This window comes from Strix aluco, chromosome 3, assembly GCF_031877795.1.
Source record: "Strix aluco isolate bStrAlu1 chromosome 3, bStrAlu1.hap1, whole genome shotgun sequence".
In the NCBI taxonomy this organism is placed as follows: domain Eukaryota; kingdom Metazoa; phylum Chordata; class Aves; order Strigiformes; family Strigidae; genus Strix; species Strix aluco.
In genome coordinates this window covers 102,549,438-102,571,848 of record NC_133933.1, presented here as the reverse complement: position 1 = coordinate 102,571,848, position 22,411 = coordinate 102,549,438, and the positions used below count along the sequence as shown (strand labels likewise).

The window sequence follows — 22,411 nt, the reverse complement described above, 5'->3', positions numbered from 1 at the left end:
TTAATTTATAATTGCTTGATGTTATTACTTACTTTTAGAGATGTATCATATATCCAGTACCATTTATTTTTGATAGCCTTACTTTAATGTGTATCACCATCAAAAACTCTCTCTATTGTGTCTATCATACTATTTCTTTTTTTCTGAAAAATAGGAAGAGTTTCTAGTGGAAAGAATTAAGACTGATTGAGGAGAAATAGCTCTTTCATTCCCTCAACAGAGTACACAACTAATTCAAAACAGCATCTCCTTAAAGCCAGTAATGGAGACTGATGGAGAAAATTTACTTTTTTTTTTTTTTTTGCGTCTTCAAAGCTTATATTTATTTGACAGGTCTATATCATTTCCAAACTGTTAATATTTCTTGGAAATAAATACCTATGAATTTCTATAGAAACCAAATATATGTGATCAGCTATGTTTTTATATAAAAATAATAATATAAACAATAAGAATAAATAATATGTATTTTCTAACTTCTGATAATTACACAAAGTTTAACTCAGCTTAACATCTCTAAAAATAAGATCAGCTCCCAGTAAAATCAGCACAAGCAGTGGGCAGTTTTGCTATCCTCCATCAATCACATCTTGGAGGTATTGCCTGCCTTTCAGAATTTATGTGACCAGAATAAGGAGATAAGAGGATGAGCTGCCTCCCATAGCGTCATCTGATACTGGATCAAATAATGAGCACTTCAGTGCAATATTCTTATTTTAGAGATAAATTACATCTGCTACAGAAAGTAAGTTCAATTACTTTATTTAAAAGAGAATGGTTTCTGAAGTGCAACATGAAGTTGGGCATGAATCTCCTCAGGAGTGTAAAAATTTTTAAAAGTAAAATTCAGGAAGACAAATGAAAAAATAAAAATAAACATATACTAGCCTGCTCTTTATGTCATTCATGGTATTAAGCTTGGCAGATAAAATACAACCAAAATTTTGGGGTTGAACTATTTTTTAGAATTTGCTGACAAGCAACCTGTTGGACAGAGAGAAAGCACATAGACATGCCCTTTCATCCATCATATATCTTCTAGTTTATCTTTTGAAATTTTCAAAGATAATAAAATTATAAGATCCAAATATGATCCGTCATTTCTTATCAGGTTAGAACATCATATGATACCAGAAAAGCTGAAGAAAACCCAACATTCCTTCTGGTAACAGATTAGGGAAAAGAAGAAAAGGTAGGTGATTAAATCCCATAAAGCAACAGCTATAGACTGCTGAAGGTCTGGACAGGCAATTATGTTAGATGACAATGTCAATAATGTCGTACAATATTTTTACTCCTTACTAATACAAATAGAGATATAGAAAATGAAAACTGAACAAATGTTAATTACTTGTCTCTACGTTGCAGGACCAGAAGATTAGTTTGGCAGTGAATTGTTGAAGAAGGAAGTTATTTTAGAGAAGGGTAGGAAAGTGTAAAGACAGAACAAAAACATAGATGAAGAATTAAATGAGTGTATGGAAATGTCAAAGGAAAAGAATAAATGCTATCCAAAATAAGGAATGTTAATATTGCTAAAAAATTGTCAGTAGAACAAAGACCGTTCTGGTTTTGTCCATATAAATACTCTCCATATTATTTTTCTTTTTTAAAATCAGAGATTGCGAAACAACATAGCAGATCATAATTCCAAAATCTTTAGGTCCTTGATTATAAATTTGAATATATTTAGACATGTATTAGACAAATCACTTATTAGTTATCTACTTTCCATAAATAGAAGTTTTGGACTAAACAACTGTTAAACATATAAGCCAAAAATACAAAATTTAGGTTGAGTAGACACAGCATACTAACTTTGCAAGAAGGCCATAGTTTGATTATCATTTTAAGTGCTATACAAATAGTATGATTTTAAGCATATTGACCAAAATTTTAGGTGTCTATAACTGTTCTCTGGAAAAGGATGTCTGAAAATAAATGTTATGTGCATTTCTAATATCAGAAACAGAAGATAAAGAGGAGTCAAAGATTGTGTCAATGTGAAGGACTGAGCAGAGCAATGGGTAGACAAAAACTCAAACTTTGGAGGTCTGTAAAATAAATAAAAAAAAAAAACCTAATAGAAAAAATGATGGAAATGATGGAAAACTATGTATGTGAGTGTTGGTGTGCATGTTTATACACCCCCATACCTCACACCATGCACATATATACATTTTTTTGGGTCAGGTATGAGTGTTCCTGCTTAGTGACAAATGCTTTATTTCTCAACATTATGGAATCTCTAAGTGGGATGCTAAGTGGCATAGATTACTGTCTTAATTTTCCTTTAAGGAACTGTTTTGCATAGCTGTTTTGTGAACCATTGTCCAAGGTAGTTTTGGGGAGGTATATTGAAACAAAGCATTCTAATATAAAAATACTCGTAACATTGTCTCTGATCATGTCTGCCGCCTTCTGGCCACCTCTGTCTGACCATGTAGAAGGGAAAAGAGATGAGGAATTATTACTCATTATTCTTCCAGTCCCTGCTTGCTTAAAGCTGGCTTACGTGACAGAGTGAAAACTTTCAGGTACTTGCCTCTGCATGGTAACTATAAATAGGCAAGCTTACACTTAACAGTGCATTCAATTTAGACTTTTTGTTAACAGCTCAGTAACTTTGTGTTTGTTTCTCATTCTCTGAAATGGGGAACAAAGTTTTATTTTCTCCAAGGTATGCTTTGGAAACAAGCTAAGAGCTGTTAAAGATAGAAAGTTTGGTGGAATGTGAGATATTGAAAACATAGTTTTAAAATATCCATGGCCAAAAAATCAATATGCACAAGTAGTTACTCTCTGCAGTAAAATAATATTTTTTTAAAATACAAAACTGTAATTATCTACACTATTATAGATTCTATATAGCATGCATTACTCTCTGGACAGTTCTTAACAGTGAAAGTGCAAATAAACAGCTCTTTTGTGAGAGATCCATCAGTGTCTTAATTTACTTCTTGTCTTCCTCACCAATGACAGTACTATAAATAAGCCCAGATACCCTTCTACATGTAGTCAGTTGTCTGTGCAGCTAATCTTGCATGCTTACCCTTCCAGATAGAATCATTTAAGTTTTGTTCATGATGGCCTTCTTCTAAATATTCATATGGCAATGAAAGGTATCTATTTTCCACATGAAGGTATAGTTATAATGACATCCGTGCATGTCATTGACAAAAGGATCATATGTACGAAGAATGGGGGTGTGAGAGACACCATTTTTATGGTACATACTGGAAAAAGCTGTTGGGTAGAAATATGGAGCTGCTACACCTCAGATTCCTCTTGTCCACATAGATTATATTAATACAAACGAAACTTGAGGTTTTTCAGATGTGAAAGGGAATTAAGTGGCTTTCTATATCTGATTCGTTTGTTTTCCTGAGTAATCAACCTTAGGGGTTTATTTTTTGTTTGTTTAGGGTGATCTTATTAATTTCTTATTATATGTGAATGGGCTCATTCTATCAGCAAGAAGCACTTAAATATGGTAACATACTCCATAAATGTTTCAGACAATAGAAAACTGTAGAGATGCCAAATATAAGAAACAGCAAATGAAAAATTAGTCAACAGTTGGGGAGTTAAATCCTTTGTAGAAGTGTGTAGCTTTGGTGAATTGTGAAAGACAGCTATGACAGTTTTAACAGGTCTTTAAAATAACTGTTTAATATTGACAGAACAGATGATTCCCTTCCATTCTGTTACTGCTGTTACAGTAGTTTTTGAAATGAACAGACTTAAGCTAAAGGCTGTCATAGAGATATTTCTTCACCTGGGGGATTTGTAATGGGTTATTACAGTATTTCTCAAGACATCACGGTTTTGTGTCTGCTTTTGTTAACAGTAGCTCAATGTCTTATTATCCACTTTGAAATAAATAGTGTTGTATCTATTAGAAAAATGTCAAATTTTTAAGTCATCTGTTAGGGTTGGAGGATTGAATTGACGTTGAGAATGAGCTGTTAATCAATAGAATTTTTTTTCCTATATTTTTAGCCTCATAAATGACAGCACTTTTTTGGAAAAAATAGATGAAGCCAGCAATTTTTCTTGTTCTATTGCAGGAAAATTTCACTTACCACTGGCATGAAGCATTATACTGATAAAGGAAGGAACACAGGAAGATAATTGAAATTATAAAAGAGAAAGTGACTTAGTAAAGCTATTACACCTAATAAGTTTGGATCCTTTCACAACAGCGAGAAATTTACCATGTGCTCTCTTAATCTAAGTTTATTTTCTCTTTCTTCATCACAGCCTCCCTTAACATCAAACACTTGTAAGAGACTTTTTAATGAACTTTGGAAAATATGTTGCTCTTCTCATTTGTCCTTTCTTAGTATCTTGTTTCCTATTTTCATCACAGTGCTTTTGGATTCCATGTTTTTCCTTCTCCTATACATGGTTAAATGTTTCTTTATGCTGCCTAGTATGTCCTGGTGTATAATGAATGGTTTTCAATGACATCATGTGAATTTTCTTCCTTCCCCATTTGCTTCTTACCTTTTGTAAAAACTGTGTGTCATTAAAAGGTATATCTATTTGAATAAATGTTTTTAATTCGTATCTTGTTTCACCTCTTTTTAATTTACCAAAATTATACATATTTCAGTCTTTGAGTGCAAAAGCTCATTAAATGCTTATTTGTGTAAGAATAATATAATGAAATCTCACATATGTAGGAATTGAAGAGTTTTGTTTGTGCTTATATATTTATGTCCCCTTTTTAACAGGTAATAAAGATTAGGTTTAAAAATTAAAATCTTACTGTGCTTCTGGAAACAATATAAACAAATAGAAGGTACAGTTGCTAGTGTAGTACAGAATACACAGTTATGTATTACATCATAACACACTCTTTGAATACACAGTGTCTGTGCAATTACATGACCACTGCAGAAATGACTGACTGGGTTCTTTTTTACCAGTGTTTTTATTCACATAAATGTTGAAGTGCAGATTTTCCTTTGCATGGAACGTGTATATTAGGGTTTGCATTACAACTTAAAACATATATGGCAACTTAAAAGTATGACAATTATAAGCGTGGACTGCACTGTCATCTTGTTCTTCTAGTGAAAATAATGAAAGAAGGGAAATGTATGTCTATCTCAAAATTTGATCTACAAATCTTATGTATACCGTACATTAGTATTTTAACTGCTCATTCTCTATATGGCTTAAAAGTAGAATAATGTTACACTACAAAATTGTTACAATTCTTCTGACATTGAAAAGAGAAAACAGGCAAACTGATGTCTTTCTGCTGCCTTGACATTTATAGCTTTTCATTTTGTAAGCATCAAGCACCAATGTCACTGCAATTGCCTAAACTGAATGACTGAATATATAAATAAGAAAAACTGAAGTGTTTGGCAGAATTAATTTATATAAATTTATCTGTGTTCCTAAAAAAGAAAAGTACAGCCTGCATTAAAATAAAAAGTTTGCTGAGCCTATCTAGATGTCATTAACAAATGTGCAGTGTTACTCAATTCCTCGAACTCTCTTTAAAGAACTGTATTGCTTATTGGAGTGTGTCCTCCATTAAGTTTATGAACAATAGAGTTATTTAGCAAGTATAATAAATATCAAGATAATCTACTTTGATAAGAAATAGCACTCTGACATAGCGCTGAGGGATATGGTGTAGTCAATGTTACCTTAATGGTTGGACTGGATGATCTTCAAGGTCTTTTCCAACCTAAATGATTCTGTGATTCTGTGAAATATTGTGAAAGCACATATGAAGAGATTCTGTACATGTGCACATACATAAATGCGTACAGGTATGCATTGGTGTGCATATCTATAGCTATGCATATATACACATAACAGTCAGAAGAAGAGACGATGAAGACATCACCAACCACTTACAGATTGTTTACAAATAGCACTGATGGCACTGTCTAGATGTAAACAAAACTTTGGATGCATTTATTATTACTATATAAATGTAGCATTTCAATTATGCAACAAAACCAACAAACTCCTCTTCTTCTTTTCCAGAATTATTTTAAATTTATTATGGGTTACTAATATTTATCACATGTCAAAAATCTAACTGTAATTAATATGTCCATCAGGAATATCTAGCTTTTTTTGAACCCCTCTGGTACAGTATAACTGTTTCAAATGACAGATCTTACAAAATTAAACACAATTAGAAGAAAAAATCAGCTGAGAGATTTTAAACCAAAAAAATATAAATAACAAGGAATCTTTCAATAAATTGTAGTTATCTAAATCTAAATGTTAGATGCTTAAAAACATCAAACCTACAATTTAATAATATGTCTAGATAAAATAGTCTTAAAAACAAATAAGGAAGAAGTATAAGACTAGATAAGTTCATAAATATTAGTATCAGCAAGAAACTGGAAGTTACAGAATAATAATGAAAGAGCCTAACAAGTAAAAGCAGAAATGTGTGACAAAAAAATAAGACCAAACAGGGTGGGGTGTGTTGACTCCAGCTGACAGGTAAGCTCTTACACAGTCACTTGCTTACTCTCCCCCAGTGGGATGGGGGAAAGAATTGGAAGGGCAAAAGTGAGAAAATTTGTGGGTCACGCTAAAGACAGTTTAGCAAGTGACAAAAAAATGCCCAAACCTCAAGTGATGCAATGGCAGTCACTCTCCACCTCCCACCAGCAGACCAATGCCCAGCCAGTCTCTGAGCAACTACTTTAGAAAAACTCTGCCAGCTTTTATTGCTGAGCATGATATCATATAGTGTGCGATATCCCTTTGGTCAGTTGGGGTCAGCTTTCCTGACTGTGTCCCCTCCCAGCTTCTTGCCCATCCCCAAAGTACTCACTGGCAGGGCAGAGCAAGAAACATAGATCGCCCTGATGCTGTGAAAACACTGTTCAGCAATAGCTAAAACATCCCTGTGTCAGCAACACTGCTTTGGTCACAAATCTAAAACACAGCACCATATGGGCTGCTATGAAGAAAATGAACTCCATTTCAACCAGACCTAGTACACAGAGCCAATCAATTCTTTCAGAGAAATATCCATTAATGACTTGAAATTTTTTTAGTATTTTTGATTCTTTTTGTTTTGACCATTTATTTTTATATATATATTTATTATATACTTACTGAGCAGATCAGGGGCTCTTTTTAATTATATCTTTGTCAAATCCAAATAATGAATAATAGTGGGTTGTTTTGGTTTGTGGGTTTTTTTCCTTAAGAAACAGTGACAGAGAAAGGAATAAGATACTGAAGGCAGACAACTTTTTTCACATTTTCAGGATACAAGCCTGCTGGATGGTATGAGTGATGTTCTGTGCAGAAAGGATGAGTTATACATTTTCTTTTTAGATTCTGACCTAGGTCCCCAAATAGGGCATTTTTTGTTTAGCTTTTTTATTGTCTTCCTTCTGACATTTTCTTAGGCTGAGGCTGGGGCTAATCAGCATTCTTCTGTTGGATTACCATACTTAATTTTGTCTGACATTTTTGCTGATACGTAACACAAAATTCTAGTAACCAGTCTACTATAGTAATGTATGAATTTCATGAGGACATGATGATTTATTCAATATGTTATTTCATATGTCTTAGAAAGCTAAACTAAATGGCATCCATTCCTGTACCAGGCTTAAATAGCATGATGTAAACGTTACTGGGGAGGAGAGAGGAAGGAGAGGTTAACCATTACACTGCAGAGTGAAAAAGCAAAGAATGGCCTAGGAAGATTATTTTTTCTCCTTCCTTATTTTGAAAAAAAAATAGAATACTTCTGAATTTTCTTCTTTACAAAAGAGGGCTCTCATAAATTGTGTCAATTTTATAATTGTCACCTTTTTCTGCTAGGCTTTTTATGAGTAAACTACTACACATAATGTAACAAACAGTTGAAGTCTTTAACGAATTTTGTAAAGTCTTCCATGCAAAAGTGAAGTCAACAATCAGACCTTCTATGGTAGCAAACAGCTGAACATTCTCAGGACTCTCACTATTAGAAAAACATATAAATAAATATACCAAGATTCTCAAAAACACATAATTCCTAAAGTTACTAAAAATATATTTAACATTTCACAAATATCAGCGAAAAATTAATGCTAGTGTATGTATCAGCTATAAATGCAAGAAGAAACTCCTGGGAAGGACCCCTAACGATGTTCCCTGTCACTCATTGTTTCCAAGTACTGCTTTTGCAAGAGTCAGGTATGTGGGCAGGTCCTGGGAAGCCGGCTGCATAACTTCTGCTTCTCCAACACTCTTATCAGTGGCTGCATCCTTCTTCCTGGATGAAGAGTCAACACTTCCTGGATGAAGAGTCAACACTTCCTGGATGAAGAGTCAACACTGGTATCTCATGGGAATGTGACCCACAGAAGTTTCAATATAAAGACTTTGCAAAAGAGCTAACATCATGTGAATGTGAACCTAAAATACTGAGTCCACTAACGACTGACTTCAAGCAGTTCTGTACTCTTTTGATACATGAATACACAAAGCATCTTCTGTAAGTGGTAGACTGCCAAAGAGCATTTCTACAGATGAATAGATGGACTTGTTTAGAAAAAATGCTATCCCAGTATAAGTTAGGATGTTAGAGGTATAAGAAAAACATATGACTTACAAATTGTATAAATGAATTGTAAGTTGGAGCAAGAAACTGGTAATAGGAATTTTAAACTATATATCAGGTAATCTTTTTGGTAAGCTGAGCAACAGTTTCACATAAAAAATGCTAGACTTTCTTATCAGGCAACTTTGAAATCAAAGCAAAAAAAAAATCATTACAAATTCTACGTTAAGAGTGATCGTGCAGTAGCAGCATGAAGGACTGAATGATTTCCTAAACATTTCCCATCTGTAATCTTGATGATTCACTTTATTTTTTGAGTCACAACATGCAACGCTTTTCCTAAGGCCTCTTCTTGGAGTAAAAACTTTCATGTATAAGCTTTTACTTCATAATAAGGGTTGTCAGAAAGGTTTGAAAGAAAGTAGTCTTATTTCATGGTACAGTAAACTTTAATAACAGTGAACCTCCCAAAAAAGAAGAATTTGATTTACAATTTTTCTGTGTGTGAGTTCACTCTTAATCAGTACTGCTCCTTTGATTCAGTGTATTAAGTTGAACAAAAATTGATTCTAGGTTGGATCCAACAATCCAAGCATCTCAACTGACAGGATTTTCTGCTTCAAAATCAGTCTACTTTAGCAATCATGCTAATCATTCGCTAATCCCTCTGAAAAAAAGAAATATTTATGTATTCTGTTAGGTATAGCAGGGATAATACATCACTGAGTCATGAATGGGGATGGGAAAGAAGCTTTGTAGTAGATGTAAGGTTTTGTAAAAGACAAAAACATGAGAATGTCCTGTAAGAACCTAAGAAGCACCCTGTGTTGTCAGTGCAATGGTGCATCTAGCCTAGAACTGTCTGAGAGCAGAAAAAGAGAAGCTATTTAGGGAGAGCATATTAGGTTCCAGTAGTCTATTCCCTTTGAAACCTCCAAGCATTCAGGTGTATTAAATAAGTTAGACGATCCTTTAGTATCCATTTACAGCCTTTTTGGTTGTGAATTTGTCTAATCCCTTAAAAAACCTTCTAAATAAATTCTCTAGCTACATCACATTCTGTGGTAACAAGGAACATAATGTGTTTTTGTTAATCTGTTAGAAATTCTTTTATGCGTTTTAGTCCAAAATCCCACTGGATTCAAGCGCCTTCTTGCTTCTTATGAACAGGCTTTGGTGAACAACAGTTCTACTTTTAAGTTTAGCCCCTGCTTTCATGATTGTCTTTCTAAGCTTCCTCTGTTTCCCTCATGCTTTTCTTCTACAAACTTAAAGGGTCCTTGCTTTTTCATAGGAGGGTTGCTCTATTCCATTCATCACTTTTATTGCTTTCTGAATACATTCTACAAATCCAACATCTTCTAGATGAATATTTCCTTAAATATCAGATTACCTGGGAGAAGTTATAAACTTTAAAAAGAGACCCCTCACTTCTTCCTCAAACTGTGCTTCTCTACCATTTCAAGGCAAGGTTTCCAGATGACAGACTACTGTTGTAATAAACTTTTTACTACACCACTATAGTGCTTGTGTTTCATTTTATTTTTTTCCCTTGTTAAAATTCTGTATAAATATGAAGCCATTTCCTAGTGGAAGGCTAAATTAACACATGGGAAAAAAATTATATTTGATAAGTTTTTGAATATTTAAAGACATTCTGGATTTGGAAAAGCATTGCATATAAACAAACACTTTTATTATTTTCAGCTACAAAGTTGCTTGATGAAAGGTGACACCCTAATGAAGATTATGGAAAACTTTTATATATGGTCGAAAACCTTGCAGTCTTAAAGACTGTGCATGTAGCCACAAGTACTTCAATTCAAATTTAACTTACGAGTATTACATTTGTAAAGTATAGATAAAAATGGGAAAAAAAAAATCTCTATTTAGTAAAAGAATCACAAGATAATTTATGTTGGAAATGACTTCTCGAGGCCATCTAGTCTAATCCTCACTGAAAGCAAGACCAGCTAGATTAGATAGTTCAGGGAACTGTCTTGTTAAGATCTGAATATGTCTCCATGCACAGGGATCCCACAAGCTTTCCAGACAACTCATTCCAATAGTTAAGCACCTTTGTAGTGGTTTTTTCCCCCCTAATATCTAATCAGAATTCTGCATTCCAACTTCTGTCCATTACCTCTTGCCCTGCCACAGTTTTCACCTCTGAGAAGAACGTTGCTTTGTCTTCTCCATATCCTCCCATGAGGTAGTTGTGAACTTCAGTAAAATCTTCATCATGCCGAATAGTTCCAATTACCTCAGCCTCTCTTTGTACATCAGCTTCTCCAGGCCCCTGGTCATCTCCGTGGCCCTTTGTGGGACTTGCCCTGGTATGTCAATGTCCTTTTAGTGGAGAATGCAAAACAGGCACCGTCCTTCAGATGCAGTTTCAAAATTCATGAGTAGAAAAATAATCATCTCCAGACTTGTTAGCTACACTCCTCCTAATGCAGCCCAGGATGCTTCTTTGCTACAAGGACACATGGCTGGCTTTTTTTCTACTGGTTGAACACCAGGACCCCCAGGTCATTTTTCTCAAAGATGCTTTCCAGCCAGTTGACCACCAGGCTCTACTGGTGCTTGGAATTATTCTTCCAAAACTGTGGCACTTGCATTTCTGTTTGTTGAACAATGTGAGATTCCTATTGGCCTGTCCTATTGTCCAGGCTAATAAAAACATAAGACAGATTTGATTCCAGTATCAGGTAATGATAAATGCCACTGGTTACCAATTGCCAACTAGGCTTTGTGCTATTTACCACAAATCCTTTAACCATGATGGTCCAGCCAATTTTGAGCCCATCTTTAATGTCTACTTTTCCAGGCTGTATAACTCATTTGGCAACAGCATTACACAGGGAGGTCATGTCAAAGTCTTGATAAAGTCAATTGCATCCACTGCTCTCAACTTATCCACAGAGCTGGTTATTTCATGATAGAAGGCTACCAGACTGATTAAGCGTGATTCACCCTTGGTAAATCCATGGTGACTGTTTCCAGGCACCTTCCTGTCCTTCATGTTCTTGCACACAGCTTCCAGGAGCATTTGTTCTATAACTTTCCCAGAGACTGAAGTTAGGCTGATTCACCTGTAGGTATCCAAATCCTCCTCTTTAAGATGAGGTTGCTTTTGCCTTTCTCCACTCATCAGAAGCCTCCCCTAATCAGTATGACTATTTGAAGATAATAGATAGCAGTCTCACAATGATGCCAGCTAGCTTCCTCAGCACCTGTGGCTGCATCTCATCAGGTCCCACATACTTATGTATGCCTAATTTGCTTAAGTCCTTCCTAATTATTTTCCTCTGTCATGCATAATGTTTCACTCCCACAGATTCTGCCTCTAGGCAGAGCAATCTGGGAGTCACCTGAGGGTGAATTTATCAGTAAACAGAAGAAGGGAAGCCATTAATAACCTCTCTCTTTTCCATACCCTTTGTCACTACATGCACATCATTCATCAACAGGCCCATGTTTTCTTCATTCTCCTGCCACACCTGCTCAGCTTCCTGCATATTGGAATGGATAGTTACTGTGACTGAGGTTGTCCTGGGCTCCTTAGCTCTCCAAGGGTGGGGATCCAGTCAAGAAGATTCCTCAAACAAAGGAGTTCTCCTTAAATGCAGACTGTGATTCTGCTGCTTGTCGTCTCTTCTCACAAGATTTTCAACTCAGTCACTGGGGCCAAGGCTGCTTTACATCCCTCACCAGTTTTGCTTGTGAGCAATAAGTCCAGCAGAACATCTCCCCTACCATCTGGTTGATCACCTGTATCAAATTTTTTTCTCAACACTGCAGATGTCTCCTGAATTGCTTGTGCCCAGCCCTATTAAACCACCAGCAAATACTCTGGTTATTGAAGTTGCACATAAGTATGACAGCCTGTGATGGTGAGACTTCTTAAAAATGTTTAAAGAAGGCTTAATTTATTCCTCTTCTTGATCAGGTCATCTGCGGCAGATGCCCACCAAACCACCTGAGTGGGTTTGCCCACTATACCTTATCCATAAGCTCTTGACTGGCCCATCATTCATTCTAAAGCAAATTTCAGTATATCTGAGGCTCTCCTTTGCATAGCATGAAAACCCTCCTTCCCACCCTCTGTTTGTATCCCTTAAAGTGCCAGTATCCTTCCACTGCAGCACTCTGTGTTGGCTATCCCACCATGTCTCTCTAAACTCCATTGCTATGTAACTGCACACTTCTAATTCCTTATGTTTACATCACATGCTTCAAGCATTTCTGCATATGTACTGAAGAGGAACACCCTCTGTCATGCTGCTTTCACAAGTGTGAGAGCCTTCTTCACTCTTCAGTCCTGTAGACGCTTTCTCATTGCTCCATGTGCTTTCACTTCTCTTCTTGTTAAGGAAATCCTCCTGTGGTGTAGCTAGTTCTCATTAGGGTAGGAAGCCTGTTGCCAAAAATGCTTTTATTCCACTTTCTCAACCAGGCCACATCTCTCACCAGTAGTTACTGTTCTTCAGTGAGGGTACTAAAAGCTAATGATCTGTCTCTAATACCAGCCAGCCAGACAAACATTCACCTGTATGACATGCCCAAACCTACCTCAGCCTTTGACTTTCACTGAAAAGACTAGGAAAGCACCACATGGCCCCTCAAGCCCTTCTTCACTTCTCCTAGTGCTCTGCAGTCACTCTTTGATTTGTTCCAGGTCTCCCTTGGTAGTACTGTTGGTTCCCATTTGGGTGGGCAACCAGAGGTAGCAGTCTGAGGGCAAGATGAACATCAGCAGTCTCTCCAAAAGATGTGAGCTCCAAGCCCCCAAGAAGTAGTAAATCTTCCAAGAAATGAAGAGAGGTAAGCAGACGGGTTCCTCCATCCCCTGCAGAAGGAAATCTATTACCCACCACTTGTGCTTGGTGCAGGCAGTTGGTTCAGGTTCCACTGGCCTCAGTGCTTTCTCTGATAGATATACTTTGTCTTTACCTATTCGCAGGGCACTGTGCCTCTTCAGTAATTGCAGGTGTGCAGGCAAAGAAGGAATATTCCTTCTGTTACTAGAGTGATCAGTTTCCAAAATCCTCCATTTTAGGAGTCTCCATCCAATACTCCTTTAAGCATAATCTGTACCTGTCCATCCTTCCTTGTATTATGTGGCTCAGGCTTTTGCCTCTACAGGCTATATAGAAAGAATTTATTGATCCCCTGCATTCATTCTCTGTGATGGTGTACAGTCTGCTCACCTCTTTCACAGGTGAGGCCACCATCACCCCCACCCCGGAAAGAAGTATTGTCTACAGCCCAAAACCTGCATTGCAACATCATGCTTCAGGAGTACTGCCTGCATCAAGGCTTCTATTTTGCTTGGGGCATTTTCTTCAGCTGATGCTGGAGGCTGTCATATAGCACATTACCACCATCATTGCATAGATCTTAGTCTTTTCAAGAGCCATCTTGCAACTGACAAGCCTCTATTTTCTGCTTTCCAGGAACTGTGTTTCCATCTACCAGATTTATATCTGCTCCCCAAGCTTCAGCTGAGTAGTTGCTTGACACTCCCTGATTAGCTGTCAGGTGAAGACAGTGTGTACAGACATCCCCTAAAAAGGAAACTGCTAACAAGCAAAGCCCTGTAGAAGCCCTTCCTCGTTCAGTGTAGCACCATGCTAGAAGATGTTGCTCAAAAAGGAAGATCCCAGAAGATATTTCTTGCAGTTCATTGGATAAGCCTGGAAACTGCTATGACAAATAGTACATTTGTGTTAGCTGTTCTGTTTTCTGTGCTCATAGCCCTTATGATACATAATTATTATATATCATTTGTCTTCTTTTATTTATAAACCTCTTTGCGTTCTTCTTTCAAATCCAGTAATACCTGTATGTATTTATGTATATATTCAAACTATCTTTATGCACATACACTATGATATAGTGACAGTGCTGGCTGTGAGTGCTATTTCTGTTTCACACTTCAATAACATTCAAGCTATTTATACATTAGATTTGAAATAGCCTGTATATTTTTTAAATCTCTTGCATAAAAACATATATGATTCTTATAGGGACATAATAATTTTAACTGCTTTTTTTTTCTCTCCATTATAAGCAAATATTTCTGTTCAAATATAAGTGTTATCCTTTTACCATTATATTGCTAACTTGATATGATGGAACAAGGTTTAATACAATGTAGGTGACCTAAGAGCATGAAATAACTGCAACTGAAACTATCATTTCATGTTTTACTTGCTACTTTCCAATCAGATAATGACTACTTGACCCACAATACAGAAAGCAGGGAAAAAAAGTCATAGTCATAATATACAAGTATCACACATTTAAATTAGCTGTTTACATTGGAATGTAGTATCTTTTAATATATAGAAGCTGGCCGGTAGCACCAATCTAGCTCTGTAGAGAAAAAAACATACTGAAAGGATATAAGTTCATATATCTGTAAGATACTGTATATGTGATAAAATTATGTATGTCATATAAAGACAGAAAAGTTGATCTAATATTATTGAGGACATCAGATATTAATAACTTCTCTCATCACTGAAAGCAACTGTATTGGGTTTGTGTGGCAAGGTTTTGGTAGCAGGGGTGTGCTATACGGGTGGCTTCTGTGAGAAGCTGCTAGAAGCTTCTCCCTCTGACAGAGCCAATGCCAGCCAAGATGGACCCGCTGCTGGCCAAGGCTGAGCCCATCAGCAACGGTGGTAGCACCTCTGGGGTAACATATTTAAGAAGAGGGAAAAGTTGCTGCACAATGGCAATTGCACCCAAGAGAGGTGTGAGACTATGTGAGAGCAACAACTCTGCAGACACCAAGGTCAGTGAAGAAGGAGCGGTGAGAAGGTGCTCCAGGCGCCGGAGCAGAGATTCCCCTGCAGCCCGTGGTGCAGACCATGGTGAGGCAGCTGTGCCCCTGCACCCATGGAGGTTAACGGTGGAGCAGATCTCCACCTGCAGCCTGGGGAGGACCCCGCGCTGGAGCAGGTGGATGCCTAAAGGAGGCTGTGACCCTGTGGGAAACCCACACTGGAGCAGGCTCCTGGCAGGACCTGTGGCCCTGTGGAGAGAGGAGCCCACACTGGAGCAGGTTTTCTGACAGGACTTGTGACCCTGTGGAAGGGACCCACACTGGAGCAGTTAATGAAGAAATGCAGCCTGTGGGAAGGAATCATACTGGGGAAGTTCATGGAGGACTGTCTCCTGTGGGAGGCACCCCACGCTGGGGCAGAGGAAGCGTGTGAGGCGTCCTCCCCCTGAGGAGGAAGGAGCAGCAGAGAAAATATGTGATGAACTGACTGCAACCCCCATTCCCCTTCCTCCTGTGCTGCTGGTGGGGAGGAGGTAGAGAAAATTGGGAGTGAAGTTGAGCCTGGGAAGAAGGGAAGGGTGGGGGAAGGTGTTTTAAGATTTGGTTTTTATTTTCTCAGTTATTTTTTGCCAAGTTGAGTCTGTTCTGCCTGACAGTAATTGGTGAGTGATCTCTCCCTGTCCTTATCTCAACCCAAAAGCCTTTTCACTATATTTTCTCTCCTTTGTCCAGTTGAGGAAGGGGAGTGATAGAGAGGTCTTGGCGGGCACCTGGTGTCCAGCCAGGGTCAACCCATCACAGCAACCCTTATGACAACTGTTGTATAAATTCTCCCCATTTTTTCCTTCAGTGTATCATACAAAATTTTAAAAATTCCTTTTGCTAGTCAAACTCATTCTCCATTCATGTAAAGAAGAAAATTAACTTTTGCAAAGATTTAGAAATTCTGAATTCCTCAAAGATGCTGGGATGAATACGACTGATAGCGTTGGTTGATTTCTAAGACTCTTAATTCATCAGTTTGCAAGGCAGGACTTCAAGTACACAAGTTATATTTTGTAAACAAATTCTGCTGACACCAGCTGCATAACAATTGTAGAGCACACTTAAAAGAATACCTTCTCTGTCCTTCTCTCTTTTCAAGCAGAATAAACGACTACTTAGTTGTGTGCTTATGAAAAACTCTTTCCTTCTTGAATATCACAGAACATTTCTCACTTAAATACCACCTGACTTCTTACCTGGTAAACAGCTACAGTAAAATTCACCAATCAAATCATGGCAATGGCCTCCATTTTTGCAGGGCTTGAAGAAACATTCATCAATATCCGTGGAACAGTTTTTGTCTGACAGAAAAGAAAGTTAAACATTAAAACTATAAATCATGCTGGGTTTGGGAAAGCAGAAAAGCTACTTCACAGTGTAAGTGACAACTGCATAATTTAACTTTTCCAGGTTGGAAACGGTATTTTATTTCTGCTTGACAGCTTTAAAAGTAGATATATCCATAGATCATAGCTGATAGTTAACAAATTAAATATTTTAAACGAATTAGCATGAGCTACATTTGCAAATACATTCTTTTTGTAGTCTCGCATTACATCTCAACACCATAATTACTAGGAATATACGCCACATTTTAAAAACTATTTCAGAGACTTAATCACCTCAGTAACAGTAATAAGAAAAATATTTCTCAAGGCTGCTTCCATGTTTAGATGAATGAAGCCATTTCTCAAATCCCAACAAACCCCACGAATTCAGTCAACTGTTTCTTCATTTTTCTGCTTTTAAAGAGATTTAATTGAGCTGTAATTTAAATTAATTCAAATCTGAAACAACAAAAATATAAGAGAACATACAGAAGACATATAGAGAGTATTTAGAAGACAATATAATAGGTGTCTTACGAAAACAATTAGCTCTTTGGGCATACCAAAGAAAATCCACAGTCCCTCATCTCTTTATTGTCCACTACCTTATTTAGAGCAAGGTCTAGCCTGGTATAAATTACACTGAATATTTTTGATCCAAAATTGATCCAAATAAAAGGACAATTCTGGAGATTAAGAATTTCCATGAATACCAGAACCTACTCCAGGGAAAACTGTAGCTGTCACTTATGTGAGTGAGCAGAATTGTCATTGGTATTCTACCCAGAAAGTAGGTGGAAGGATCCTTTTATCACTCAGATGAGATATAGCAGGTAGGTAATATCTCCCAGGAATCTCAGTCTAAGGAGCTGCTGAATTAAAGGATCATGTGGGGTTTCTGGGGTTCCCCCTTGGACAACCAGAGCTCAGACAATTATAGATTAATTCCAGCAATAAATAGATGGCTGGCAGATGGTGTCACCTGACAGTTTTGTCTTCCTTAACCACAATATGTTCTTTGAGCTAACAGGTAAAAATGTACTGTTTCTCTAAAATAATTATTTAGAAAAAGCTTTAAGAGGAAGGAACCAGAAGCCCATAGACAAGGATAATGACAGATAAGACTTAAAAAGTATATAGGAACTGTTGCACACTCACAGATAATCTGCTGCATTTAATGATTCACTACAGATCAGAACTTTACTAAAACTAGTTGAATGAAAGGTTAGGTTTCTATAGTTTGATGGGTGGGTTTGTTTTGTTTTTTTCTTTTTAGTACTTTAAATAAATAAAAGAACTAGCATAATGCTTAAAAACCCAGGACTTGGAGTGATAGGGTATTTAACTACCAAAACATCATTCTGGAAAGGAATCATAATTTTGGAAATGAATCATCATTCAAAAATTCAATGATTTTTGAATGTGCTATTGACAATATTTTCATGCAATAATGGAAAAGGCAACTACAAACAGACATTTTCTGGGATTTGATTCTAAGTAAAAGGGAAAAGTAGTCTCTGAATATTAAGAAAGGAATGCAAATAACTTGGGTGAGAGCAATCAAGATCCATGGGAAGGGACAGGAGAGGGGGGTGAACAACATAATAACAAAGGAATTCAGAAAAATTGCAAAGAATGGAAAAAATTTCTAATGTGAAAACTGATGAGAGGCTGAACTCAGGTAAAAGGTAATTAAGAAAGTTGGTGCTTTCAGTATGTACACCAGAACAAACTATATTTCTGTGGGGGAAAGACACTGGAGAATTAGGAGACCAACTTGGCACTTCCTGGTTTTCAAAGGACGAAAATGCCCAACTAGCAAAAAATAGGTCAGGTTACTAAGGATAGCATAAGAAGTACAGCATGGGTGTGTAGGCACGAAATCAGACCAGCAAAGATACTGAATAAGATGTAGCTATCAAGGGATGGGCAGGGTAGCAAGAAATGATTCTATAAGTACTTCAGCATTAAAGATGACGAAAAGGTGTGGTTTGCCATTCAACAGAGAAGGATGGCTACTGATAATGGTAGTCACGCCAAATTGTTCAATGTCTCTTTTGCTTCAATCATCAGTAAAAAGGTCAGCTGCAAGCAGATCCTTATCATAATTGATACCTATGATTAAAGGCAAAACTTCAGTGTTGAATAGAGAAGGCAGGCTGGAGAATTGTCAGATGAGTTAGATGTTCAGATAGGCTGGTCTGATGAACTAAACTTCCTTGCATAAAATAACTGAGATAACTTTTATAACTTTTTATAACTTTTGATAAAAACTCAGTAGTTTGTGAACTTTTGGAAGACAGGTAAAGTATCTGAAGACTCAGTGAAGTCAGCCTTTTAAAAGGACTAAAAGACCGAGATGTGAAATTATAGATCCATTTGTGTAATTTTGGTTTCCGGAGGAAATATAGGGAAAAGTTATTAAATTGATTACTTGTAAAAACCCATAAATATAAAAAAAATAAAAAAGGAGCCCTATATAAGCAAATTGATTCTACACTAGAGTTACAGGTCTTGTGGATTAAAAAAAGAAAAAAGGAGCAGATGTCATACTCCTTGACTTCACTAAAGTTTATGATGCTATCGCATGTGAAATCTTAATAATTGGACTAGATATGAACCACAAGAGAATATTGTCACATGAGTAAAAATTGTTGGAAATCCATATTCATACATTAGTTATCAGTGGTTTTACTACCAAAATGGATGAATGAATTGCACAGATTTTGGAAGAGGTCTACTGTCCATCTAGTTCCACCCAATTTTTTCAACAGCAGTCTGGATGTTGAACAACAGAGTAAGCTTATTGATGGCAACACAAAAAGTACATTGGAGGACAGGATTAGAAATCTTCATAAATTTGGACAAATTGGAGATAGAGTTTGAAATAACAAATGTTATCATAATGCAGCAAATCACAAGATAAATAGGAACAAAACCCAGAATATTGTTTCAAATCAAATAGTGTGCTGGGATATGTAAAAAGGAACATAGCTAGTTAGAATCATAAAGTAATCCTTCCATTCTCATCTAGCTGGACTAAAGCTGCATTTGAAGTGCTTTGTACTGTGCAGTGAGCTGGATTCAAGAAATACGTGGTGTGGTGGTTTAGCCCCTGCCGGGGTCTGAGACCACACGGCTGCTGCCCCTCCCCCACAAAGGGAGTGAAATACAAAGCCCCGGGTCTGAAATAAGGAAAGGTTTAATACAACAGAGAAACAGCAACACAACAAACAATAACAATAAGAATAACAGTGATAACAATGAACAGAGCAAAGTATCTACCGATACAGCAAAGAGAGAACCAGCTGCGCCAACCCACGCAATCACCGATTCTTCCCGCGCTCGCGCCAGGATGTGACATCAGCATGGCATATGAATAACCCGGCTAGAGCTTCCCCCCACTGCTGGCAAAACTTAACCCTATCCTGGCTAAACCAGGACACGTGGACCAAATGAAGACAGTCCAGATGAGCATGACAGAAATGACAGAGAACTCAAAAGCATGACTTCTTGGGATAAACAAAATGGATGGGGCTGTAAAGCCTAAATAAGAAAGATTTGAATAGAAATGTGATGACAATAATACAATAAGAAAAGGCTTTCACAAATGTCTTTAGTTCTCCATGTTCATAGCAGACAGGGTAAGAAGTAATGCATTTAAACTGCAGCGAAAGTCAGATTAGATGATAAGGAACTCCTAGTGGTTAGTATAATAACACACTAGAAAGATTGCCTAAAGAAAATAAGGAATAGTGTTGGACTTATTTAAGGTGAGATAAACATAGGTGAGAAATGACATTTTATAGTATATGTTTTCTGCTGGAATGAAGACGGAATAGATGATCTTTAGGGTTTTGTTCTAGTGTTATGATTATATAATTTACAGGGCACACACACTGTTTATAACACTGAAGAAGGTCCAAAGGCTTTTGTGTTTGTGAGTTGGATTGTCTGAAAATTTCTTTTGCCTCATGGTAGAGTCTTCAGTTACTTGGTGTGTGACAACAGAACTCCCACTTTGGAACCTACTGCTTCTTTCCAAATCTGTGTCTCCACTCTGTCTCTCCATCAAAACACATTTCTGTATTAGTCAGATAAGGCAGAGGTGAGTCCAGGCATGCAGTAGGCAAGAGAAGTAGAGGATAAAAATATTAACACTAGCAGGCAGAGACAAACACATTCTTCATGCACAGCATAAATGTACATGGTTAAAAATACAGAAGGATAGATGGAAAGTCCTACTCTTACAAAGACAGCAGTACAGCTTTTGGAACATTCAAACTATATTCACCCCTCAAGTCTTTCTCATGAGAAAATCATGAGAAAAATGAACCATTTCATACTTCTCCGAGCCTCTTTTTCTGCAGGAGAATGTGAAAAGCCCTTACTCTATTATTTCAACACTGACTTTTTAACAGACTGCATTTCCACTCTCACTTCCTTTCCTGTATCTCCCTTCTACAGGAGAGCAAGCATATGCACTAACTGAAATCTTCTGATAACTTTTGTTTACCTAAACAGCATATTTTTCAATGTACTGCAGGTCCTTTCTGGTCACTTGCAGCTGCCAGATACAAGCAAATAAAAAGATATGTAGGTTATAGCTACTGAACTGTAGCTAAACTGTATGTGAGGAAACAACAAAAGTGGTCTGAAAAGGACTGCTGAAGACCTCAGCATATAAGCCCTATTGCAGTACTGTGAGAAAAAAAAATATTTATCAGATGTGTTGAAGAAAACAAGAAGGAATATTGATGTGTAAAATACCTCTGCATAAAACATTGACTACAATGTTCCATATTTAAAAATAAGTGGGAAGGATGCAGGAAAAGCTACACAATTTATTCAACAACTGAAGAAAGCATGCTGTCGGCAAAGGCTTAAAGAGCTCCATCTGTTTCATTTAGAACAAACAAAAACAAGAAGTGACTTGATTACAGTGTATAAGTGTCTTTACAAAGAGAAAATACTTGGGTAGCAAGAGGCTTTTTCATTTTGTGTAGAAAAGGTAATGAGATGCAATAGCTGGAAGTTGAAGACAAAAATTTAAGTAAAATATTTAATATAAACTTCTAAATCTGATGGTGATTACTACTAGAAAAAATACCAGTGAAATTCTGGCTTCTCTTCATGCATTCAAATCAGGATTGAATGCTTTTGGATTAATGGTATGCTTTAATCAAACTAAGTAATTAGGTTCAGCACAAGGTGGTTAATGGGCAACGTTAACTATCTTCTGGTACACAGACCTAATGTAGAGCATACAACCAGCAATCTACAGGTTGTTAGAACAATAAATTCACTCATCCTGAGCCTCTATGGGTCTTTCCTGGGAAAATATCAAGACAATTCTGCAAGCCAGATATATTTTGGTGACAGCAATAGCCCACCCAGAGGCAGCTGGGCTCTGCAGCACCATTGTCATCATGTGAAATGTGTATGTCCTCTCCTTGGAGGTTCTGGAGGTTCCTAGGAAAACTGGCTGCCAGGTGCTGCTCTGCTGCTACCAGAGCAAATAATCTACGCAATTCTGTATCTTGCTTGACTGCAAAAGGGTCAAGGAAAAAAATCTTCATATAAAAGTTGTATAAACAGCTTTAAAAACATCACTCTGCTTTTCACAATTTTTCCTTCCTGCCTCAGGACCCCTCAGATCTGGGCAAGCAGTAGTCTCTGGTCAAC

The 22,411-nt window shown here is 37.0% G+C and overlaps 1 protein-coding gene across 1 annotated transcript in view; it reads right to left on the bottom strand.

The window, feature by feature from the left end:
* Window positions 1-22,411, bottom strand: part of EYS (eyes shut homolog) — a 1,110,009-nt gene that overhangs the window by 681,043 nt on the left and 406,555 nt on the right. The window contains exon 15 of the mRNA XM_074819828.1: window positions 16,595-16,699. Coding sequence (XP_074675929.1) covers window positions 16,595-16,699 — 105 coding nt within the window. The remainder of the gene's footprint in view (window positions 1-16,594; window positions 16,700-22,411) is intronic.